Source organism: Lepisosteus oculatus, chromosome 1 (assembly GCF_040954835.1).
Source record: "Lepisosteus oculatus isolate fLepOcu1 chromosome 1, fLepOcu1.hap2, whole genome shotgun sequence".
NCBI lineage: Eukaryota > Metazoa > Chordata > Actinopteri > Semionotiformes > Lepisosteidae > Lepisosteus > Lepisosteus oculatus.
In genome coordinates this window covers 27,253,341-27,273,228 of record NC_090696.1, presented here as the reverse complement: position 1 = coordinate 27,273,228, position 19,888 = coordinate 27,253,341, and the positions used below count along the sequence as shown (strand labels likewise).

General features: G+C 37.5%; 1 protein-coding gene across 3 annotated transcripts in view; it reads left to right on the top strand.

The window, feature by feature from the left end:
* Positions 1–7,011, top strand: part of hhip (hedgehog interacting protein) — a 43,582-nt gene extending 36,571 nt beyond the window's left edge. For all 3 annotated transcript variants that reach the window (XM_015344726.2, XM_006629500.3, XM_015344727.2), the window contains 2 exons: positions 3,720–3,868; positions 5,953–7,011. In XM_015344726.2, coding sequence (XP_015200212.2) covers positions 3,720–3,868; positions 5,953–6,146 — 343 coding nt within the window. In that variant the 3' untranslated portion in view covers positions 6,147–7,011. The remainder of the gene's footprint in view (positions 1–3,719; positions 3,869–5,952) is intronic.
* The last annotated feature ends 12,877 nt before the right edge of the window (positions 7,012–19,888 follow it).

Below are 19,888 nucleotides of genomic sequence, written 5' to 3'. Positions count from 1 at the left end.
ATTGGTAGCTGATAGTGTAAAGCCAGTATAGTGTATGTGCTTTAGATTGCAGCTGTGGTTAAAATGTGCGTATCCACAAGAATATATATATATATTTTTTCATTTACTCAAGCTTATTTGCCCACCGACTTGAAAGCATGTGGTTACAGGAATTTCAGAAGAGACTAAAACTTTTCCCAACATTCAATGGACCATATTATATTACACATTAGTTACAGAAGGAGGAAATGACATTGTCCAGGGTTCTTGAGTCTTGACACCATGAAACTACAACCCAAATTAATCACCAAAAACCTCTTATTTCTGAGGGTCACCAAAGTTGTTAAGGAGAAGATGAGCACTGCTGTGCATGTCTCACAGAGCTCAACAGCAAGATTGGTCTAAGCATCTGATTGGCCTAGAGCAACAATACGCAGTAAATTATTTTGTACAATTTACACAATGGAAGAAACCATTGAAAGGCTTTAACAATAGAACTAGATAACAAAAAAAAGAAAAAAGCCTCAACTTTACACCCATCCATCCATTTTCTAACCGTTTAATCCAATTCAGGGTCACGGGGGAGCCTATCCCAGCAAGCAGCAGGCTCAAGGCTGGGACAGGCTCCAGCTCCCCTGTGACCCTGAATTGGATAAAACGGTGTGATGGACACCAGTCCATTATAGGGCACACACACAGGGACAGAAACGAGACATGCACACACTCACAACAGGGCCAGTTTTCCCAGAAGACCATTAACCTGCCAGCATTGGACTGTGGGAGGAAACTGAAGCTCCCAGAATAAACTCACACAAACACAGTGAGAACACACAGACACGCAGACAGCACCCCAGGGCCCCAGCGCTATACACTGCTATATTAAAAATGCAATGAGCTTTATTAATACTAATTCCCCCCTCCCCACATAAGAAAAGCCTTCTAAATGTGTCAAAAGTGATTTTGAAAGGTGTTTGCTTCTAAAAAAAAAAATCAAATATTGCAATAATTTTCCTCATTTATATACTCATCTTACAGTAGTGCACTAAGTTATTTTTTGTTGTTATTTATTTGTTAGTTTTTCTAGACACGTACAAGAATTAATGAAAACATTCAGCCAACTGATGAAAACATTCAGCCAACTGATGAAAACATTGGCATAGACCTAAATGTCTGATAAATAAGCTATTTGTTTTCTGAAAATGACCTGGTGTCTTCATGCCATTTATATAGCTTTAAGTTGCAGTTTTCCCTTGTGGGCACCATGAGGCTGTGTGTGCACATTGCTGAAGTGTCTCCTGACTAGAACAATAGTTTTTTATGCATTCCAGCATGAAAGCAGCTGATTTCTTTCTCTCCTATTCATTTCCAAAAGAGCCATGCACAGGACAGTCTTAACCTAATCAGCCAGCCCTCCTTTAATTTATCAGTCTGTGTTTTATGCAAGTGGCCCCCCAAAGTTGATAAATTCCCACAGTGCCTGTTGACCCAGCTGCTTTGTCAAGTAGTCTTACAGCAGGTGTTGTTTTCATGGCCACCCTGACAGTAATGCAAACTGTTTAGTAGTTGTGTTGACCTCTGTGCTATTAACACTGTTAAAGAACTCTCTGGGGACATTGCTTTTTTTTAATGCCGCACTACCTATCATGACAAAACCCCATTACCCCAACAAATGCAATAAGTATTTATCCCCCCCAAAAAACACATATGTGTGGAAAGCCAGAGCAGAGCATGGGAACAAATCCCTACAATGTGGCCAGTCAGTGTGGCTGCAATGAAACAGCTCAAAGCCAAATCCAGGTTTCTCCTCAGATACTGATGCCAGACTTGTGTGGAAACAGCACACATTCACAGGGTTTATTTTTATCTTCACCAAAGTGGTAATTTGTCAGAAAGAAATAGATTGCTTTTAAAATAATCAAGAGTTTGGGTTTTCAAGTACTGTTAGTTTTAGAAATAGGCTAAGATGCATAGGAGAACACTAATGTGTTATCTTTTGATAATCATAACGAGCGTCAGGTATTATAAAAATTACCTAACCTCAGTAATAACACTGCGGGACTTAAATTACCATTCATTATAAACAATAAACTGTAATTTAACCTAAATTACTTCCTTGCAATGAGAGGGTTATGTGTGTGTGTGAAACAAAATAGTTTGGAATATAGATGATTTATTTAAATACCAGGCAACGATTCAATCTGAGCATAAAAAAAACATTTAGTAAATCAATGTGATGTTATTGTTTGGTTTGTTTAAAAAATGTTTCCACAGTTCAGGTGGAAATAACTATATTGGAGACCCTCTGTATAAAATACTCTGTGGTCAGTATTGTTTACAAGTAGATCGTGTAACCAGAGTGTTCTTTTGCACTCTACCACTAGGCTTTTGTATGTACACAAGCACAACTTTCCCATGTATTTATCACAGTAATGTACACAGGATGTGAACTTGTTAAGAGCACTTCACTTTCCATTTCCCATATTGCTACTATTAGCTGGAGTCTAATTACAGTATGTGCCTGCTGGATACATTAACAGTTCAGCAACTTAAAAAAGAACATAGCCCGGTAGGAACTGCATTTCATTATGTGGGATGTATTAATGTACTACAGTGTTATTTTTAAAGAGTTTATTCAGCTGTTAAAAATATCAAAGAGTAACTATTTTTCTCATTTAATTCATGTGGCATCAACTTGGTATAATACCAAATGGATGAGAATGCTTAGTTTTGTTTTGTTTTTACTGTACAATATTATATCTTAACTGTTTGATTTTTGTTTTTTTTTGTGCTGAATTAATTCAAGTATTTTAGTATTTTGGTGGCAGAAAAAAACACAGCTCAGCAAAGATGTGTTCTTTTATGAACACATTCTATTTATTTTCTGTATTACTTTCAGGCCTTCTCAAGACAGCAGCACTGCTTTATACCACTGATGTGGAATTACTCAATATTCCCCTGAAAATCAATGTCAGTGAATGCCAAAAGTATTTCAGAGTTTTTGTTGTTTCTTTTTATTAATCAGTAATACAGAATGTAAGGACACCGCATTTGTTAAAGGAAGACTAAGGTTGATTGTTTTAAACAGCATTTTGTCACGGACAGTTTTTGACAGCATTTGGCATTACATGGTGTTTTGCAGTCGAATATTAAGACAATAAGATTGGAAATACACCACTCCTTAAGTAGAATGTGTCGCACAAAAACAGTGTTTTTTTTTTCATTCTGAAAAAAATGATAATTTAAAGGCAAACAATGTGCTCAGTGTCACTTCCAGGCTGTTTTCATCTGATGTGTTTAAGAATCTGTGCTGTAGGTACAATTTAGGCATACATTTCTTTATGCTCTTACTTTACAAGAGCAATCTCACTCTTACCTCCCACTAAATTATTCTCCTAGACATATACTAATCTAATTATTAGGAGATTATTCTTCTGAGAATGATAGTATGCAAAGCACAATACCTCACTTTGTATCCCCTCCAAAGCAGACAAGAACAATAGAAATCTGGATTAGTCAGCCTTAACTGTATAATCATGTTAAAAAAAAAACATGCATTAAAATTATTTGTTGAAAAGGTGTCAACATCTCCGCTCTATTTCTATGCGCGAGCTTTGCATTAGTTAGTCCGAGCACGCTCAATGGCTTGAGCAAGGCGCCGCGTGCTGGAAACAGCCCAGGAGCTGGAGGGCCTCCAGAGCTCTGCTCACGCAGCTCCTGCGCCGCTCCCTCTGTGTGTCCAGGCCCCGGGTCCCGGAAGAGTGCAGGCGCCGGGCGCGCCCTCCCGCTCTGCTGCTCACGGAGTGCTCTCGCCTCTGCAAGAACGGCCACTGCACCCCAACAGGCAGGTGCTGCTGCAACCCAGGCTGGGAGGGGGACTTCTGCAGAGTGGGTGAGTCCGGCTTTTTGAAGTCGTACAGTAGCTGCCCATCTACCTTTAGGGCAGGGAGAGGAGACTGTCCCAAGTGCCATCGCACAGCTGTGAGATCGGAAACCCCACTGCTTCTTTCACAGGGCTGCCGGTGCCTGCCCACTTGGAGGTTCACTAGACTTTTTTTGATGGCTGCAGATCGTAACTTGTTTTGGGCTTTTTTATGTGAGGCGTGTGTGTGTGGATTCAGGAGCAGCCTGTTACTTGAGGCGGATTCTTCTGTTTCTATTTTTTTAAATGGAAAGAAAAGTTAGCAGACTTTTTTTTCCATATGTGTGATTGCCTTACAACATATACCTGTAACAATTTACCAACTAAGTCGACAGTATCATTCCACGCGTGTTCACACCTCTTGCCCACAAAAGTAAAGGGAAAAGAAGTAACCGAATTTGGGCCATTAGAAGACGAGAGGAAAGACAAAGCACATCTCAGATAGGGCCTTGTCTCTAGTTCCAGTCAATGTGTCGAGGTTGTAGTTAAAGGGGAACTGTATCGGCATTGATGAATTCATTTCAAACCACATTGAATGTACAAAGTTCACGATACTATTTCCATTACAAAAATAGAAGAAATTTCCAGAAGTGTGCAGCACCATATTGACATCATTGCCTGTGAGGCAACAAAACATCCAGTGACATGAACGGGCCCTATTATATTGGAAATAAGCGGGCTTGTGAATACATCTCTTTTAATCCATTAGAAATATCGCTTTTAGTCTTTCATTTGATTGTACATCTTTGCTTTAGTTCTTAAACATAATTATGATTTTTCTAGAAAGCTCTGATGTCACTATATATTTGTATATACTGTTATGAAACTGACACATACAAGGCGATGTTTTTTAGATACTTTATCTAATTTAACACATCGACATTGAGATGGGTTTTGCCGATAAATACTTACTTGTTAACTCTGCATGCAGATTATGTTTGAACATTTCTGCTATGAAATGTCTGCAACACAACCTGTACTTATTCATTTGTGCTGAACCGACTTTAGTGCCCATGTTTGTTACCCATCTTTGTTAGTTGACTATCCATTGGAAAAAGAAACATTTTAACTTTATGCTGATCTGGTCCTCTGTTTTGTATGTGATCACTGTGTTCTGCACCGCCAAATCTACAATGAGGCTCGACAATGAGGCTTTGTTTAAAATATATATGCAAGTTGAGAAAACCTTACTCCTGTTTTGGCTGTTTGGAGACCAAATTTCTCTTTTTTGCTTACAGTGACTAGTGACTGGGAAGGGCTGTTTGTTTGTCACAAATCGTGAGACCAGTGGTTGGCAACCATATAGTACTTTCACAAAGTTCACAACTGCTGTGATACCGTTAATTGACTGGTTTTAACCAAGATTTAATAACCAATCTGAGAAATTGGGACTAAATCTTTAAATAAATATATACTTGGAGGCATTATAGACTGCAAGAAAAACCCAGAAGGAACAGAAACTGGGGATATATGCATGTTTTGTGGCCTATCTGTTTTATTGTGAGTCTTTTCAACTGTTAAACTTTGGCGTTTGAGCTCTAGGCCTCTTGTTTCAAGTAACTCTGAGCACATTTTTTAATTGCCCACAGAAAACAACTGGAATGCAATACAAAGTAAACTATCTAGCTTTGTATCTGAAGATGTCTCCTTCTAGATTAATGCTTGCAACTGCTAACTCCGTTTCTTGCATTTTAAACTGATCTTGTCTTTTTATTGTTCTGTGTTGTTCAGTGGTATAAGTTTCTTAGCACGTTCATCACTGTAAATGAGATTTATTTCTCTAGGACATATCTGGTTAAATAAAGGATGAAATGAGAATAGAAAATCTAATTGAACTGGGTGTCCACTTTAAAAAAAAATACAGATGGAAGAGCAATGAAGAAGGTAATGAAGAAATAAGTGTATTGAAAAAGCACCATGTGCATTTAAATTTGCTGTTTACATCAGGCTAAAATCATTATTAAATCTTGTTTTATTTTGGAAATAAGATTTAATAATGAGCATGCTCATTATTATCTGACTGATCTGACTTTTTATTTGTGTATTTATTTCAGCCAAATGTGACCCAGTGTGTCGTCATGGTGGTGTATGCATTAAGCCAAACAAATGCTTCTGTAAGAAAGGCTACTCAGGAACACAGTGTGAGCAAACAGATCACAGCGCTGGACAAGAAACCAGAGAAGGAATCCTAGACCAGATCATTGACATGACATCATACCTGCTGGACCTGACTAGCTATATCGTATAGGCTAATTGGACTTCATGTTTCCTTCTCCTCAGACTGCTTGAAGAAACCCCGGTCTTATCTTTCTTTCATTGATTCAATAGTTCATCTTGACTGCCAGACACCTTTTTCACTTTCGGCTCCACGATGGACCAGTTGATAAGCTACAGTACATTCTGATTCTCATAACAGACTTGACAAAACAGATCTCAGAAAGCAGCAGGAACAATGAAACTGTTGCATTTCTCCCCTCCTTTAAAAACTGGGGTGCCTTCAGTTTAAGAGTGAAGGCACTCAATTACACTATAAGCCATTTTTTCATCTCATGGCAGTTCTTTCTGGTGGGACTGGTTGACAACAAGTCTTAATGGAATTCAGAGAGTTCTCAGTGTGGTCTATTAACTCTTACACTGAAGGAAAAAATGTTCTTTTAAGATAAACTCTGTAGAGGTCTTATTATTAGCTCTGCACCCCTACTGAGATCATAAATGAAAAAAATGCATTGAAATCTACAAACTCATTATGCTGGGGGCCCCAGCCCTTTTAAAGTTAATTAGAAATCAAACAAGTTAACTTTTCACTTCTCACGTCTATAATTGCAAGGCTACAAGAAGCCTTTCTGGGTTTTCCCATGAATTCTTAAGGCTTCCATCAGAAAGACTCTGCTCTCACTACAGACATCCATACCAAATTCAAGTCGTATCAAAGCAGAAGAATTATTGACTTTGAGTGTGCCTTAGGACATAGAAAAACTCATAGCAAAACTTGAAAAGGCTTTGAATGTCTGCCTTCCGTGCTAAATTTCAGGGTTCTTGAATACAAAAATTGTTTACTGACATTTCAGAGATGGCACTGTCTCCGTATTAAAGAACTAAAAGCAACCACTTCATTTAAATGTTTTCTCTTTCTTTTTTAAAAAAATGTCTGGCATACCTCAGTGAAATTCCCTCACCTTGGCTTGACATAAATTACAGCCTGAGATAAATGTTTAAATACAAGTAAATCAAATGTTTGACTACTAAAGTTAAAATTAAACAGGTAAATAAAATAATTGTATCAGTGTTGTGGTACACACTACTAAGTGTTTTAGCAACCACTTGTATTTGGTCCAAAAAGTATTTTTTTCCTTCTTTTGAAGTTGTCTGAGAGTAACATCAAATGTGAATATCAAGCAAATGAAATTTTGTGAATGTTAAGAGTACAGTACAATATTTTCAAGGAGACGAAATTAGAAAAGTACAGCAAAAATAAGTGGAAATCAAAACTTAAACAGATTTCATGATGGTGCCTTAATTTTGTTAAGATTTTATTTTTAAATATCACTATCAATTCAGAGAACATCCTAGTATAAAATAAACTGTCCAAGCTGTATTTTAGACAGGTTGTTTTTTTTAAAGCTGCTGTTTTTCTGTGCTTAAGAAAAGCTTTGAAAAAGTAATGTTCTACCTACTGTATGCTGTTGATCTCAATTTGTCGTAAATTTCACAGATTATTTGAGAGATCTAATTGGAATGGAAAAAGTAGAGGTTCCATGCTGAAATGTAGAAAGACACAATTTCTCTTGTGAGTCCTTTTAGCTGATGAAATCTCAACAGCTGGGACATTGTTTCTTCATTATGTACTTTCCATTGTGGAATTAACTTTGTTCCTTTCTAGCTCCCCAGTTGAACCTCATTTAAATGAAACAATATACAAACCATTTGCATATGTCCAGTTTAAATACTTTTAATGTGCATCCTGTAATGTTGATATTGAATAAGGTCTTAACACAAACTAAATACCTGCACTGGCTTGACATTTCAGCACTCAGAAAAGTCTACTTTTCACAGTCCCACCAGCAGGAATCTGCTCAAGAGCTCAAGCCCTGTATCTGCTTCTCCCAGTTGTTTACTGACCATTAAAAGCAAACAGCTCAGCTTCTTTTACAGAAATCAGAAGGTGTTTATTTCACATAGTACAGGAGGAAAAAAACTTCTAGCTTAAAAGTAATAAGCAGATTCTTTATGATTTTATAGACTTTTTATTTTAAAAGTTGTATTAATATATGAAAGGTGAGTGAGGTCAGATAGTTGTAAAGTCATTGTTTTTTTTATTTTATTCACTTACAATGTATTTTTAGAATATGTAGGAGACCTTTTTCAACTGTATAATTCATTCGTTCAGGAAATATGCATAATGTAAATGAAATGCATGCTTAAAGACATGAATAGTGTAACACTGAGTACAAAGAAATGTATGACACTTTTAACCTCTTCTGTCTTTGCTGTGTACATCTGCATCACTAAAGAATTAGTTGTACTATTTTGTACTTTATTTTTAAATCTTCCATATTTGACACGTGTGTATGGTATATGTATAACTACAATGAAAGCCTCTAGTCAGCAGAGCACACCAAGATATAGAAAATGGGCTACTTAGGATCAATTTTAAAAAGCTTACTAGGTTTGGGACGTTTTCACCATATTTTCAAAAAATGTTTAGTGGCAAACCGGTAAAGTAGTAGTTTTCTATGATCTATCTGTGGTTTTATTCTTTTACATGTTCTTACATTTCAAAAAAAGCATTCTATATAATAAACAGGAGTGTAAAGAAACAGACTTTTTTTCCACAGGCAGATGAATCCTAAGCCAGTATAAATGTGCTTTAGGGATTTTTCATATCAGAATTTCTGGATCTTAAAATCTGTCAACAAGAAAAGGGATAGATTCTGAGGTGACAAAACTTCCCATCTTCCGTAAGGAGGCATTACAGAAGGCCCACTGAATGTTTTTTTTTCTTTACATGCTTCTTTATTTTTTCCACACTTTTAAAGTCATTTCTAGGCTAGAATTATATACCTCTTCTCAACTGTAATCACAGCATGTTCGATCTTGAATGTACTTGCAGCATATAATACATTGTATCTATGTTCTGAGTTTTTAACTTCCCTGTAAACAGATCCCTGCCACGTCTTTGACCAGAATGTATGTTTTTGGGCACACATTTCACCATGCAAACCATAAACACCGTCAGCTGATTGTGATTTACTGCTTTTCTTATTGCACTTCATTACAACTCTTTAAGCAAACTGCAATTTCTGATTAAATTTTAAATTAAATGTCATATCATTTATAAATTGCGGCATTTAAAAGTAAGCACACTGCAAAGCATTTTAAAACCTTGTGGAGCATTCACAAGTATATAGTGAAGTATATTTATATATTTCAGTACAGAAAGATGGAATTGTATTGAAATGATTAGAAACAGAAATAGGCACTATTAACCCAGTACGACATATTTATACTGCATTCAAGTTGTAAACCTCAGTCTTGAATGTTGAGTTAAGCTCAGATATAATTTCTTTGCCTTTATTCCTCAAAGTATGAAGTTATTTAGAAGAACCAGATCAATACTTTGCCACCATTCATCTTAAGAAAAACTTGGATGGTGTAAAAATTAGTGGTACTATGTGTTTGTTACATTATCAGCTCCCATAGGACTGAGTGTTATTTCACTTGGCCATAATGTAAGATTTGCGTGATTCAACTTTTCTTGGGAAGACCAATTTAATTTACAGACTGCAAAAAAATATTTTTTATCATAATGCTGTTTAAAATTTCCTTAATGAGAATTCAAACTGAAGCAGAGTTGTTTTTTACATGTTTTTTATACGTATGTATGCTATCAGCTATACCTGGTTTAATACATGATTGAATTCATGCTGTAAGATTAAACTCTGTGGAAGTTTAGCACTTAATGTGAAGCTTTTATTTGGGCTGCTGAGACAGCATTGTGTGAATAGCATAAACGTTTCTCATTACTGTTATTTAAGTAGCTAAGCAGAAGTTATTTAAAGTTTCTTTTTATGTAAAAAAATGATAATGTAAATAAAGCTAGGTTTATCGAGAAAGCATCTGGTTGTTTCTCAGCAATATTGATCTATTAAAGTTCTTAGCATGCTCAAAAAAACTTAGTGTTGTTTTCTGTTCAGTAAATGTGCATTTTATAGGTTTCCACTCTGCAAACCCTGGCAATTTCTGCACATAGACACCACTAGGGGGAGTAGTAGCTTTGACTGCACTAAACATTTAATTTCACAGAGCCGTTTCACAGTCAGGGTTTGAAACACCAGCAATAAATCAATAAATAACCCCTTGCACATATATGGCAAGTCTCATCTGGCAAGTCTCCCCAAAGCACTAATCTGAGGAGCGGTTTCCAGCTGCTATTTTGATTCAGCACCCATTCACACGAGAGATAAGGAGGAGAAATGTAGAATTTCTGCGCAAATTAAAATAGAATGGTCATTTCTGATAGGCTAGAGGAGAAACCCTTTACAGGAATTTAGAAAGAGAATGGTATCCCTGCTCCATCAAATGAAGTCTTGAAGTAGAGAGTTTGGGTTTCCCCAGAGATAAAACCTACTACAGCAAAGTGTCCATTGTCATCATACTTGATGATTAGTCTGGAATTTCTGGTTGAAAGGGATGAGCAGGGTCCAGGAGGAATTGTTCCATCCCAATACTCCCTTAGCTCCTTAAATATGATGAGATTAGTCCTCAGGTTGGCACAGATGTTGACACATTTGTGTGCTGATGAAATTAAGAATCTGATAACTCTCCCCTAATATTCAGATCTTGACAAACAGCCACACATCCACTGAACCTTACGAGCAAATGATGAGAATGAACATAGAAGGATGCTGCTCATTTAGGCCACTTAACTCTGGAAAAGCAGTTGTGGACATTACAAAATGGCCTGCTTTAAAATGACATAATGACATAACAATTTGCCCTTTACAATCACAGCAATAATGCATTTCAACTTCCAAATTATATATATTAAGAAAAAGTAAACATTCTTTTTAACCTTCCCCTTTTTAACTAATGTAGCAGAACATACAGTTTCTAAAGGGTTTCACTGTAAACTCCTCACCCTCTGGTCTGACCGAGAGCAGTCGACAGTTCCCAAGGAACAAGACACCCAAGGATGAGACACATTTGAGGATGTTTAATGAGGGGTGCATATGGAGAGATCTGCCTTCACCGGCCTGGCCGCAGGACGACCTGGGGCAGGTGCTGGACCCCCACACAGACAGGAGTGAGCTGAGGAGGAGCTGCACAGGTGAAGATGGGGTGGAGGAGGGAAGCATGAGGTAAAATACAAAAATAAAAGATCTGCATTTCAGGAACTGTATATAGCTGTGAGAAATGTTGACTAGAATAATTATGATTTACAACAATTCTTAATATTTGTCTCTCCCTCCCAAACGTCAGTTAAGAACTTCCATGTGTCAAAACAGGCTTGGACAAAACAGATCGTATTTAAAAGTCTGAGGGCTTTCTTCTGGTATTTTGTTCTCACAGCACAATACAAAAGATGGAAATCTAAAAACAATGGCAGTAAAAATCTGTAAGTTTTACAGACATTTAAATGAAAAAACCGCACTCATATTATAGCATTGACTTATGAAATGCGTTTTATGTATTTCCGAAAGAGAATGAATAAATATGTTTTAAAAAAAGAATCAGTCCAGAGAAAAGTAATCAGAAAATTAATCAGATGCATTACTGAGATTGGTGGAATGTTCTGGCTGACAGGATAAAAGCTCACACCTCTTCAGTCTTGAGCATAGACACAAGTGTAAACTTCATTGAAAGGCATTTAAAATCAAGGATCGGAGGCACTTCTTTACACAAACAGTTGTGTTGGCATGGAACAAATTACTCAGCGGTGCTATTAAAGCCAGTACCCTAGCTTTTCTGAAGAAGCAGCTGGATGAGATCTTTGTATTGATTACTAACTACAAGATGGACTGGATAAGTCAGACAGCTTCCTCTCATTCATAACCTTTTTAATATTCTTGTATTTTATGTTCCTAAAATGTAAAGGTCGATATACTGTAGTTTGTTACAATCTTACTATTGCAGCAGGTGCAACGAACTATCTAGAGCCTAACTAACAGAGACAACAGGACCGTGACAGAAATCCAGGACAAGTCAGTTGCTGTTTTTCTAGATGGAAAACCTGTTAGAGGATAGAATACTAAGAGTCATATTGAATTACAGGGGCACTAGCAGAGAGTTCGAATATATATATCCATAATACCCTTCACAGATGGCACAGTGTAAACAAAAGTGGCAGAAAAAAAGCTGGAAGGAATGACAGACTTGTTTGAAACTCATTGATTAACCCTGTCAGCTTCTGTGCTGATCTAATACTCATTTTCACCTCAGATCTCACCGTATCAAAGGTGAAAAGGATGCATACATCTCCAAACTTCCTGCACCGGACCTGACAGTAGGTGAGTCAAGAGAAAAGTAATTGCAAATTGTAAGGAAAAGTGCTGAAGATTCAACATGCTTAAGTAGTCTTCAAGTGGTTTGCATAATTCCTAGATGCTAAACTTTAAAACTTTCATTCAGTTGAAGAAATGATTAAAATTAGGCATATAATGGGAAATGGCCAGAAAAGAAAGGGATTGGCCAATGGGGGTACCTGGCTGTTTTTTCAGGTTAAACCTACTACAAGCTGAGCCCATTAATCCCCAAATTACTGGTTTGAGACATTAGCTGTTGACGGGCCACAGTGGAGTCTGCAGTTTTATTAGCAAAGGTCATTTCAATTCCCTCCAAGAATCTGAGCCCAACTCTGCTGAAGCCACTGTGGGGTTTGCAATATGAAAAGCATACATCTCCAAACGTCCTGTGCCAGACTTCACAATAGGCGAACCAGTAGAAAAGTAATTGTGAATTCTAAATTTTTTTTAAAAAAAGAGCAACAGAGGAAAGTGTTACAGATAGATGAATCCATACCTGAACTTTCTCGCTCTAATAGAAAGCAGTATGCTGCTTCGGGAATCACTGAAAAACATGGAGTTCGGTTGTTCGGTTGAATTGTGATAATGCCAAAATGAACCAACAAATGTAAAGGGAAGCATGCTTAATACTTGGGCGTTAATTCACCCGGTAAAGGAAACGATAGCGCTGGTCAGAGATCAGTACTGTCACATCAGCCCTCACATCAGGAGTAGATGCATCAAAGACGAAGGTGCGAAGGAGGGTGGGGTCCTGGAAAAGACACGCTCAGCACTGTGTGCAGTCAGAGAGCTTAAACATACAGGGAAGCACCAGTGTGAGATTAACACCCCTTAGTAAGGAGAAAAGTTTGAGATGGTTTACATTTAACTAGTATAATAGTTATTGAATCTATTGAATCTATAAAGAATAAACATAACATTGCTTTGCATGACCATTCAACAACCTCAGGAAGCCGATTTTTGTGGACAAAAGGTTTGTTTTTCAGCATAGTGATGACCCTAAACAAATACACACAAACAGACAACATGGAATTACCTAAGAAAGAGAAACTGCTGCCTTTGAATTTGATGCCCTTGCCTCCTCAGTCCCCTGTCTTTTGAAATATAACACAACAAACTTGACAGGAGAGCATAAAGAAAGAAAAATGATCTTAAGAATGTTCTGTGAGACAGATAAAACCAAAATAGACAAGGCTAAAACATTGCTGAGAAATATTTAAAGCGAAATGCAGCCTCTGGTGCATTACTTTTTCAGGTCAGTGAATTTTTACATTGATCGATATGTTATGCTGATCCTTCCTTATATTTCACTAAAGATGTCAGATTTCTAGATGACTTTGATTGTTGGGATATACTGTATATCAATTGCTACAGTATACATTTAAAGAATGTTTATTTTAAAATAGCACTTTGCTAAAAGGATCCCAGATTTGATATGTATAATTAATGTAGACTAGCCAACCCTATCATGAAGCAAATCTTAATTCCTCAGTCAACTGGCAGAAGCTCAAGCCAAAGGCCATTGTATATTAGTACCACAGCAATCTTTATGTCAGCACAGATTGGAAACCTTTAAAGAAAAACACAGGCGTTTGCATTTCAAGAGACAGCCCTAACTGATAGCGTTATTAAATTTCTTCCAGAATATCAATCCATTTTACTGGTTGTAGTGGTAATGAAGACCACCCACTCACTTTAATTCCCTCGTCTTATTTATAGTAATGCAATACTAAGTTATCTGTGCAATGTTTTGAGCCAATCAAAATTGCATAAAGTGGAACAAGGCAATTGCGCTTTAAGGTTCTGGGTACATTTTAGTTTAAACATTATGAGGGGAATGGATCATTACTTTTCATTTAGGATACTTTTTCCACAAAACAGCCTAGTTTTGCTATCTCTAATGTTGATTGTAACTGCAATCTGAATAAACACTAAAAGATTGTATACAATCATATCAACATTTGAATTATACTACTGGTTTAAGTTGTGTGACTGAAGGGAATAGTGTATAGATAATATGTACTGAAACACTTCAGAAACATATTTTAATTCCCAGCTCTACTTATTGATCATGCCAGGCTAAATTGATTCATGTTTTAAGGATACTTTTCTTACTGATATTTGAGAATCTGTAAACGATCGTGCCTAGATCTGGCCATATTATGTTGTGACACTATGACGTGGAGCAGTACGAAATGTGTGTGGACATTCAGATTTGCTGGTTTTGATTACAACAGGGACAATACAATAGCTCAATGCAAACCATAGGGAGCAAGATCGTGGCATACTGCTGAAAGGAAATTCATTCACCTACCTCTCCCTAACTGCATAAGTCAGGAAGACTCCTTTAGATTAAAAAAATGCTGATTTCTTTACATCAGCCGCTTTTATGATGCATCCTGATGCGAGTCTTGACAGCAAGCCTCACGGGGCCGAGATATGGAAGCCACCATTACAAGATATGCGCTGAGCCTCCATTGAACAGTATGTGGACAATCAAGTGGTCCTGGTGCAGTGATGAGTTATTGTTAACTCACAATAGGTAAAATGGACTACAGAGCAGGAGGGGAGTATGAACGACATGTACCTGACTGGCATCTGAAAGACTGCCAAAGGAGAATGAGGACACTGTCCTGGTTGCACAAAAGAAAATGCCCCTGCAATGATGAGAGCACTCTCACCTGTGGAAAATCAAGGAAATCTGTGTATCCCAGGACTAGTGTTTAAACACCAGCTTGGACCTCTCCTTTCCTGTAACCCCAATGGTTTGCCACTGTATTATATCAACTGCAGTGTGTAAACTGCACTCCAGTATTAGAAACCACAGCATTGCTGAAGGAGATGCACAAAATAACGCAGAATTTATCAATGTTCAAAGTTTCTACTGTGGTAAACTATAACGATGGCTGAAGTTCGCCTGTTACAAAAGGATCATGAGAAAAGGGTTGTGAGGTCTCCTTCTGGGTGTGCTATCACTTCAGAATCTTTTCAGCGTGACACACTACAGGAGCAGACCACCTAGGTAAAGTTTCCATCTCAAAGATGGTTCTTAAACTCACGCAATGAATTTTCCTAAACATGTTAGAAAATCTGAGTGGCAAGAGAATTGGGTAAGGACTTAATTATCGCACTTTTGTTAAAAAGTCAGTGTTGTTTAAATTTAAGAGAGGATTCTTTCATGAGAAATGCACCACCACTGCAATGTTTTTTTAGCTAAATTAAACATTTTGCAGTTTCTTTTAAAAAGATGTGCCTTTTGGAACTGACAAAAGATGCTTGGCCTTTGAAAATGTTAATTTCCAAGATGGATTATTTTCTTCAATCATTCGTTCAGAAAGATGAGATGTCTCTGAATGCTCTATACGGAGTTTCCACGCCTGTTTTCAGGTCAACATTTAATTTACCTTGCAAACACCAGCCCCTCTTATGGTTATTTTGAAGATCCATGCCCAGAATACAGTTTGTGTCACTATTGTTTTGTTGAGTTTCTGGCTGCTTACATTTCATCTAAAGCTGAAGGCACAACATGCATCACCCTGATAGATCAGTTGCATTGCCAGATGCAGACACTTTATCTGCACCAGCATGTCTGTATTAGATGGTGTTCATGCATTCTTATCTGCAAATGACATCCCGTGGCAAAGACACTGTGGAAACATCTACCACCAGCTCTGGAGTCGGTATCACTATTTGACATGACAAACAATCAGAGGTTTAATTTTTCCAGCCACACCAGCAGAGCGATGCCAAGTAATTCCTCAATATGTAACTGTGTCCTTGGTTTTCCTGCCTAAAAAAATCTCCTGGAATACAGTTAGGAATAAGCGTGTACGCAACTTTCACCAAACATTGATAACCCATTTTTCTGTAGAAAATACTATTTCAAAGTCGTAGGAAATATGAGACAAAGAGCGATCTTCCTTTGTATCTCTCTGTCTAAGTAATGTGACCCAGTTGTGAGCTGCTGAAAAGCAACGATGAAAGCATGATCTGTGCTCTGAAAAATATCCAGGTATTTTGTCAGTTTGCCTACAATTGAGTTTGTGCCACAGCTTTTTTTAAAAGACGCGTCATTCAGTGAATTTACAATGTAGAAAGTACTTTCATTTTAAACCAATGGAAGAAGCAGATAAATGTGCGATATACACGTGTATAATAAACAAAAATTGAATTACCGCCACTGAACGTAACGCATTTCTCTCCTTTTGAGAACTGTTCTGCCACATTGAGAGTTATCACAGGAATTGTCATAACAATTGTGCGTCTCTTTATGTACATTTATGTAATTCTTAAGATTGCTTTGTTTAATTTTCCTGTTAAAAAGAGTTTGTTTTACGCACCACCATTTTTCATAGTTCATAGTGTTTTTATGTTCTACAGATAAGGCTGAACATAATTTAATGGTGTCTTTACCTCTTTTGGTGCTCACACTAATTCATCCCCCAACTATTCATAGCAATCAAGGGAAACTTATGTGGAGACTGTGAAGCAAGTCTGAAGAATGAAGCAGGTCTCCCTGTTAAATTAAATTAGTGGTTTTCTGAATTTTCCAAGACATCGCCTAATTTTCTGTTTGGTTTATTTAAACTAGTAAAGATATATATTTTTATAAATTAGAAGAACATTGTGCTGTAACAGCCTCTCCTGTACGCTTGGTCCTGTTATCACCTGAGAGACGAGCTGCGCAGTCTGCGATTAAACCAAGCATGAAAGGGTGCTCCCCCTAGTGGACTACATCTACATGACAGCCTGTCACTGACTGGGGTCTTAAGTATTTTATAAATCTTTTGGATGAAACGCTTCTTCCTTTGTTCCATATAAAATAAAGAAATATATCTGAACTGTACGCACTTTTGTATATCTTTGGTGTTAAAAAATACTCATAATGCTGTAATAATCACAATCATACTTTAGAAAACTCAGGGTTATGAAATTGTTTAATCTGTTGTAAATATCTCAAATGAATTAAATGTTCTTTGTGAGTAGTTTTTCCTATTAATTAATCAACTTTTCCAGCTGTCCTAATTGAAATAAGAGTAATTACATTTTCCCAAACTGGTAAAACGCAAATAATATTATGGCAGGATCTCATTAAGAAACCAAACCCTTATTTGAGGTGACAACCTGCAGTTTTTAAAGGTATCTTTAACATATTTATTTTGTATTGATGTATGAAGCTGTCTTCTTGCGCAGATTTTATGGTGCATTTTAGGTTTATTAAAAAAAAGACTAACATTATTGGTTTTATACATGGTTGTATCAACAAACACGTGTTTGCGTTCTGTGAAGGAAGCAACCTTCTTCCAGAAGCAGACAGAAGATGGCAGCCCTCCCACACCAACAGCACTAGTCCCTGTTTAGCTCTGACTAGGGAGAGTATGAGATAAATCCTGCAATTACCACCAGGTTTAAATCGTCATTTTCAAAATGCATAAGGGTAACTTACTTTCTGTGACTCCAACAAGCTTAAAACAATATATTTGTTTTAAGTTTGACTCCAACTAGGCTTACACAGATTTTCCATGCCCATTTACGTGTTGGAAACTATATTTTTCCTCACAAAAAAAATTATGCCATCATATGAACATCATATGCCATTTAGAAGTGCCCTGTCACTAAACTCACATCTGACACTTTTCATAAACCAACTCACTTAATTGTTCAACAAAGAACAAAGAGTCCTATTCTTGTTGTCATTTGAGAGGCTGTAGAACCCCAAAGATATTTGTAGAATCACTAGGTGGAAAGAGACAATTTGAAAGTTTTTTAATAGTTAAACTTTTAATAAAGTTTTCTAACAATAAGTTTCTGTATTTTCACTATAGAAATGTAAAAAGGAACAAGAGTCCATAAGATCAAGAAAGCTGAAGTCAGACATCAGAAAGCCCTGAGATCTTTCATTCAGTGAAAGCCCTCTGTTAACCTGCTACACTTGCCACACACCAAGATACACAGCAAGTTACGTTCTGCTTCCCATACTTTTGTTCATGGTATATCAATTTTTTAACAAGCAAGATTATGTTTAATTATACCATAATGACAAATGGGGTTTGAGGTTTGGACAGGAGTCAGTACAGATCATGCCATTGTATGGTTTCTACCCGTTTCATGATGCGCAGAAGTGCACTTGACAAAACCACAGTGGTTTGGCATCTGTTCCCCTTAAATTATTTAATCATTAAAAGATGAGAGCTGAGACTTTGTGAGGCTCCAATATCGAAATGCCTCACACATGTTTCCAAATATGTGGAAAGGGAGCTGTTTTCCAATTCAGCTGTATCCCAAGGCTATCTGCCACAGCAATCTCATAATTAGCATAAGAGCCTTATAAGCTGCCAAAAATGTGCCATTTAAGTCTTTTCTTGTTTTCAAGCCCATAAATTAGTGTTGATTTGGAACTGGTTTCTCTTGCAGGCTACACAAAAACCGCTTCACATCCACAGAGAACCGCTGCAATGATCACCAGCAAACTGCTTTCAGTTCAGCTGGGCAGCCAGCAGCCATATCACTCTGCGACTCACCACTGGCAACCCACTGAAGCTAAGCAGGTGTGAGCCTGTTCAGTACCTGGATTGGAGACCTCCTGGAGAAAACTAAGGTTGCTGCTGGAAGAGGTGTTAGTGGGGCCAGCAGGGGGTGCTCACCCTGTGGTCCATGTGGGTCCTAATGCCCCAGTGTAGAAACTATACTGTAAACAGGTCTTTCGGATGAGATGGAAAACCGAAGTCCTGGCTCTCTGTGGTCATTAAATTTCCCAGGGCGTTTCTCGAAAAGAGTAGGGGTGTAACCCTGGCGTCCTGGCCAAGATTTCCCATTGGCCCTTACCAATCATGGCCTCCTAATAATCCCCATCTATGAATTGGCTTCATTACTCTGCTCTCTTCCCCACTAATAGCTGATGTGTGGTGAGCGTTCTGGCGCACTATGGCTGCCGTCACATCATCCAGGTGGATGCTGCACATTGGTGGTGGTGGAGGGGAGTCCCCATTACCTGTAAAGTGCTTTGAGTGGAGTGTCCAGAAAAGCGCTATATACTATAAGTGTAAGTAATTATTATCAATTATTATTATTAATGTATGATTGAAGAGCAGTTTGTGACATGGACAAACATTATCCACAGTTAATACAGTGCTTTGAAAAAGTTTTCAGTTTATCATGTTGCGAAATGGTGCTTTGACGTAGCAAATAAAGGAGTTACAGTATGTAAGTTAAAGTACGTCCAATGTACAGGACAGTTACAAGCTGGACAATGAACAAAATGTAATGAAAAGACAGCAAGAGAGGAGTAGGCATAATTATGGCACCATAATACAGTGCTGTAATACCATGCCATAGTACTGTTTATTTTCTTAACTAAAGAATTATATTCCTCCATTTTCTGTTTCTCCCAAATCAGGGTCGCCGAGGAGCCAGAGTCTATCCTGGCAAGCAGCAGGCGCAAGGCAGGATAGATACACAGACACGAACA